Below are 6000 nucleotides of genomic sequence, written 5' to 3'. Positions count from 1 at the left end.
AGGCCAGCCTGGTCTACAAAGTGAGTTCCAGGACAGCCAGGGCTATACAGAGAAACCCTGTCTTGAAAAACCCAAAAAAAAAAAAAAAAAAAAAATCAATCTTTTCTGGTAATGAAATTTTTTGTTTTGTTTTGTTTTGTTTGAAATCCGCCTGTCTCTGCCTCCCGAGTGCTGGGATTAAAGGCGATTAAAGTCATGTACCACACGCCCAGCTCAAAAAATTTTTTAATAAACACAGAAACAACTTAGAAAACTTACAACCAAATTTTCATTTGGAATACAGAGCCAAGTTTTTTTAAAGGGGTCTACTTTCAGATGCTTAATCCAAAAGCTGGAACTGAAAGGCATGAGTTCACTGGTGCACTAAACTCAAGAAATCATCTTACACTATTTGGAACGTGCTCTAAAAGATCAAAAGCATTACCTACCACTTCAGTCAAGTCCAAAGAGGGGACTGCTATCTGTTATGAAACCAGTATACTTGGAAAGGATAAAGTTTTCATAGTTAGGAGACCGTAGGAAGAAAAGAAAGTAAATATTTATTGATGCTATTTATTGAAGATAATAAATACCACTTTGGAAGAAATAATAAATACCAGGGAAACTGAAATAGTGTATGTACTGGGAACATTCTCTGTGTTATCTGAATTATAAAGACTAAATAAGAAGCAATCTCTCTTGCAAGTTTTCATTCATTCATTCATTGTTACATTCTGAGTGAATATTGTAGACTGCTGTTTTGGAGGACTAGGGCCTGGAGCCTGGAATTCCTTATTATCTAGCAAAAATTCTTTCTTCTTATGATAATTAAATCCAAAGTTAATGGACACTAGGAGATAAAGAATAACATGTGCAAATGACTCCATGTGGCATTTTTCTTTCCTAAATAAAGCAAGTGAAAATAGGAAAGAGTTATTTCACCAGTGAAATCCACATCTAAAAAGACTACAGCAGGCAGAAATCTGAGCAACTTTTCCCTTATACCTAACTCTATCCCTGAGCTTTTCCTGAAGTCACTGTTTGCAAATGTTCTTCAATTTCTTAGAATCATAACCTCAAAATTCCCTCTAGAGGTTCAATACAGGTTCTGGGAACTCTATTATATACAACTAGTTACATACAACTCAGGGGTTCAAAACATTTGAATCATTAAAGATGTGAACTTTTTTACATAGTTGATTAAGCAGCTAAAGTAGCATGCAGATTTTATCTGACAAGAATTAAAGCCTCTGGACCAGTTTCTACCTCCTAGTACCCAGAGATTTTCAATTGATTAAAATTAAAATGATTAAAAAAGTAAAAGATCTTCCTGAAGCAGTTAATAGTTGCTAGGGGAGGAAGAGATATTTTTTTCAGTAGTGTGGCCACTGGTAAGATGCCCATATTCTTTTATTTAGTTTTATTGAAATGGATTTTCTCATACAATATATCCTAATTATTGTCTCTGCCCCCCCCCCCCCCCAGTTCTCCCCATCTCCCCTCAGTTGAGTTTTGGTCTTTGTTTTATGGACTGTGGTGCTAATTCTATACCAGAAGGGAAGCTCTAGGCCTAGGAGTTGACTTCTCAGGTTTACCAGCTTATGTTATGCAAACCCTGTTCCTAGCTTTAAAACCAATGGTTAAATAAAACTGATTACAGAGATTAGAGGTAGATGCACTTGGAGCTGGGAAAGAGAGACGAGAATAGGAAGAGGAAAACAGGAGAAGAGAGGAAGCCACCATGAAGATGGACCATGAGCACATGGCCAGGAGAAACAGCAAGAATCCAGAGTACACTGCTGAGGAGGTGGCCAGGCCAGCAGTTAGAATAAACTAGGGGTTACCCCCTCAGTAATTGCCAAAGCCAAATAAAATAACCATAGTCTATGTCTCATTTATTTGTAAGCTAGTGGGGGTTAAGCTTAAATTGTTGGTACTACACCCCACCACCCAATCCACTCCCTTTCTGTCTCTCATTAGAAAAGAACAGGTTTCAAAGAGATAACCAAACAAGACCAAATAAAATACAATATGAAAGCAAAACTTCCATATTGACATTGGACATGGCAAACCAACAGAAGGAAAAGAGTCCCAACAAGCAGGCACAAAAATACTAAGCTAATAGCTATAATATATGCACAGCCTTGTGCTTGCTGCTTTAGCCTCTGTGAGCACATGTGTCTTGATTAGTTTATTCAGCAGAGGGTCTTGTTCTTCTGGTGTCCTCTGATTCTTAACAATCTTTCTGCCTCCTCTCCTGTGGAATTTTCTGAGCTCTAAAGAAAAGAATTTGATGAAAACCTCAAATTTAGACTCTCTATATGTCTGGCTGTAGGCTTCCGAATCTGGCCCTATCTGCTGCTGGAGAAAGCCTCTCTGGTGATGACTGGATAATGGCACTGACATATGGGTAGAGCAGAGTATCATTAGAAATCAGTTATTCATTTTTTTAAGACCAGTAATATTTTAACATTTGATTTTGCCCTAAGTCTCTTGGCTATCTAGTCTCTGGTTCTTGGTTCCCCAAGAATCCAAGTGTTGGGTATAGGTTCCTTCTCATGGAGTAGCCTTAGGTCAGATCAGACTTCAGTTAGTTACTCCTACAAGTTCTGTGTCAACATTGCCCTAACGTGTTTTGAAGCAGGACAGGTTGTAGACCAAAGGTTTGGTGGCTGGGTTGGTGTGCACATTTCTTTCAGCAGCCTGGAACGCAGCTTCCTACCCCAAAGCGACTAGAACATAGGTGTGAGAGCTGCATACAGATGCCAGCTTGACCTCTTTCTGTGAGTGCTGTCCTCAGAAATGGGGCCCTGCTGTAATCTGCAGAGAGTAATCATTTGTCTTAGCATATAGCATAGCTTGTTTGGGGGTTTCCATGGGACCCCCTTGGCCAACGAAACAACTGAGTGTAAACCTAGGCCTGCCACTGGAAACCTTGCCTGGTTTTAAGAGATGGAAATCAGAGACTCTGTATCCTCTTTCATTAGGTGTCATCATTAGGATCAAACCAGATGGGGTCCCTGAGCTCAGAGGGGGAAGATGACAAGGGTTCCTATCCCTAACCAAGAAGCTATTTTCAAGTGACATCTGTTTGTAAAGGAAAATTTAATTCTCTCCAATGTAATTTCACTGGCTATATTAACCACTCTTAAGGGCTAGCGCCAAGCTCAGAAGTTGATGGCTAATACAAACAAATTTAATGATATTTTTGTGGATGTTTTGTCTCACAGTTCTTAGTTTGGGCATTTATTGTCTTACTGACCTTTTGCTTATATATTATAGTTTCCAATTTTGTGATTTTTATGGAGTTTTTTGCGTGTGTTTCTTGAGGGTTTTTTATATTATTATCATTATTGCTTGTCTATTTAGTTACTAAAGAGGGGGGGGAAAGTACATGGAGGTGTGTGTGTGTGTGTGTGTGTGTGTGTGTGTGTGTGTGTGTGTATGGGGAGAGGATCTGAGAAGACTCAGGGGAGGAGAACCATGATCAGAATATACTACACAGAAAAAAAAAATTAATACAAAAGTAAAAATAAAATAAAAACAATGAGGGTTTAACATAATGAAGTGTATTGGTTTTCTATGTATAAGTGTGGTTGTGCCATGCATATTCATATTTCTGTTTGTGGACACATGTGCCTGGAGTCCAGAGTTTGAATGTCTTGTACTCTGATTGCCCTCGGTCTTATACATTGGGCCTGCCATTTGACCTCAGCTCGCCAATTTGGCAAATCTGACTAAGCAGCATGCTGTAGGGATCCTTGTGTCCTTCAGAGTACTGCAGTTATAAGCATGGGGCCATAGTGTAAGGGATCTGAATTATGGTTCTCATGCATCAACTGAGACATTTCCTCAGTTTGGTGAACTCTTAAAAGGGTAAAGAAATACTGATTCTTTCTAGTATACTATCAGAGATAATAATAATAATAATAAAAGAAACAAAAGGAACCTACTTGCTAAACCTTTTACTGATATTTATAACCTTTATATACAATCTAAAATCATCAATTTTCCTAACATAGTACACATTCCACATTAAAAGTATTTCCAAATTACAAGATAGAATAAACTATTCCAAAAGCATTGAGGAAAAAATAATTTTTAACAATAGTATTTAAATGAAGTTACTGATATTAGATTAAGTAAGTTTAAGCAAACCTGGTAATGGAAAGTGAAATGTTTTCATTTCTTCTTTTGTCAGAAGGCATCTAGTCAAGCCCATGTTCTTATAGCCATACTTTTGAATGATGGGGTCATTCTTGGATTTTAAAGTGGCAGAAATTAAAGGTCCTGAAACAACAAAGGCATTGCAATGTGGTGGGCTCAGTGTATAAAGGTGCGTGCTGCATAACCCTGGTGATCTGAATTCTCTCTGGGAACCCTCTGTGGAAGAAAGCACCCCATTTGACTTCTGTGCATGCTTTGGCACAAATGTGCCTGCACTCACACACCATACACACAAATCCCATACCTCTTGTACTGGATAGCTTTGTGTCAACTTGACACAGCTGGAGTTATCACAGAGAAAGGAGCTTCAGTTGGGGAAATGCCTCCATGAGATCCAGCTGTAAGGCATTTTCTCAATTAGTGATCAAGGGGGGAGGTTCCCTTGTGGGTGGTGCCATCTCTGGGCTGGTAGTCTTGGGTTCTATAAGAGAGTGGACTGAGCAAGCCAGGGGAAGCAAGCCAATAAAGAACATCCTTCCATGGCTTCTGCATCAGCTCCTGCTCCCTGACCCGCTTGAGTTCCAGTCCTGCATCCTTTGGTGATCAACAGCAGTATGTAATGTAAGCCGAATAAACCCTTTTCTCCCCAACTTACTTCTTGGTCATGACGTTTGTGCAGGAATAGAAACCCTGACTAAGACACCTCTCAATAATAATAATAATAAAAACTTTAGAGGACATGCCTCTATACAGGTTAAACACAATAGAGATAAAATGATATTATGATTCAGCTTCAAATTGTAAAGTAAGTGTGTGTGAGTAATTTCAGTTATAAAAGCACAAAGAAAAGCTAGGTGATGCACTTGTGTGATTTGGGAGGGAGCCAAAAGGATCTCAACTTCAAAACAAACTTGGGCTACACAGTAAGACCCTATAAAAAAATAAAACAATATGAACAAACCCAGAATAGAGACAATTAATTCCAAATGAGTTAACAGCAGGCTTTTTATAAAAGGTAAAGAGAGAAAGAATATACTTCAGGACTGAAGTGGTCAAAGATACTTCAAGAAAGGAAACAAACTGCTAAATCTTGAAAAGGCAGAATTGAAACAGATGGTCTGTTAGACCCAGTGGCACCTGTCCATTTCAAACAGCCCATGTTATATACTCAAATATCCTGCTTTCTATTTAAGCAACACCAGCCTGTCCCCTAAACCAGGTAATATCAGTGAACAGGTTATGTGTGCAGACCTCGAGACTGCATTCTAAAATGGGACAATAGTAATTATGCTGATCACACTTGCTCGTGCGTAGGATTTTAACTAAAATATAAAGAGAACAACGACTTTGAAAACCTCCTCTGTTGGAAGCCATGACAATGGACAAAGATAGTTCTTTACTGGAGGCACTTAGCTTCCAGATGGCTTTTTAGGCAACATGTATCCTTCAAACATCCTTTTTGACTAAGGTAGACATCTGGTCCTTGCGGCCCCAAAAGTCTGTCTATCACAGTAGTAGAGTAGAGCAGTAGTAGAGGAGGAGAAGGAAGAAGAGGAGGAAGAAGAGGAAGAGGAGGAGGAGGAGGGTAGTAGAGTAGTTAGGAATACAAAACACTTGGATTGGCTGTGACAGCTTCATGGCTCAGTTGGTAGAGTGCTCGCCAAACATGCAGGAAGGCCTAAGTTTGAGCTCCAGAGCTAGGTATGATGGCAACATAGTTGTAATCCTGGCACTCATAAGGCATAAGTGTTCAAGGCCATCCTTAGCTACATAGTGAATTCCAGGCCAGACTGGTCTAGAGAGTGTGACCCTGTCTCAAATAGAAAAATAAGAGAAATGGAAAAAAAAAAAAAA

The 6000-nt window shown here is 39.2% G+C and overlaps 1 protein-coding gene across 1 annotated transcript in view; it reads right to left on the bottom strand.

Annotated features, from left to right (window-relative positions):
* Rexo5 (RNA exonuclease 5) overlaps window positions 1-6000 on the bottom strand; it is a 43857-nt gene that overhangs the window by 30844 nt on the left and 7013 nt on the right. Inside the window, 2 exon segments of the mRNA XM_029535840.1 lie at window positions 429-515; window positions 4138-4269. Of these exon segments, the coding sequence (XP_029391700.1) occupies window positions 429-515; window positions 4138-4269 (219 nt within the window).

The sequence above is a fragment of the Mus pahari genome, chromosome 1, assembly GCF_900095145.1.
Source record: "Mus pahari chromosome 1, PAHARI_EIJ_v1.1, whole genome shotgun sequence".
NCBI classification, from domain to species: domain Eukaryota; kingdom Metazoa; phylum Chordata; class Mammalia; order Rodentia; family Muridae; genus Mus; species Mus pahari.
This window is presented reverse-complemented; position numbering and strand designations above follow the sequence as displayed.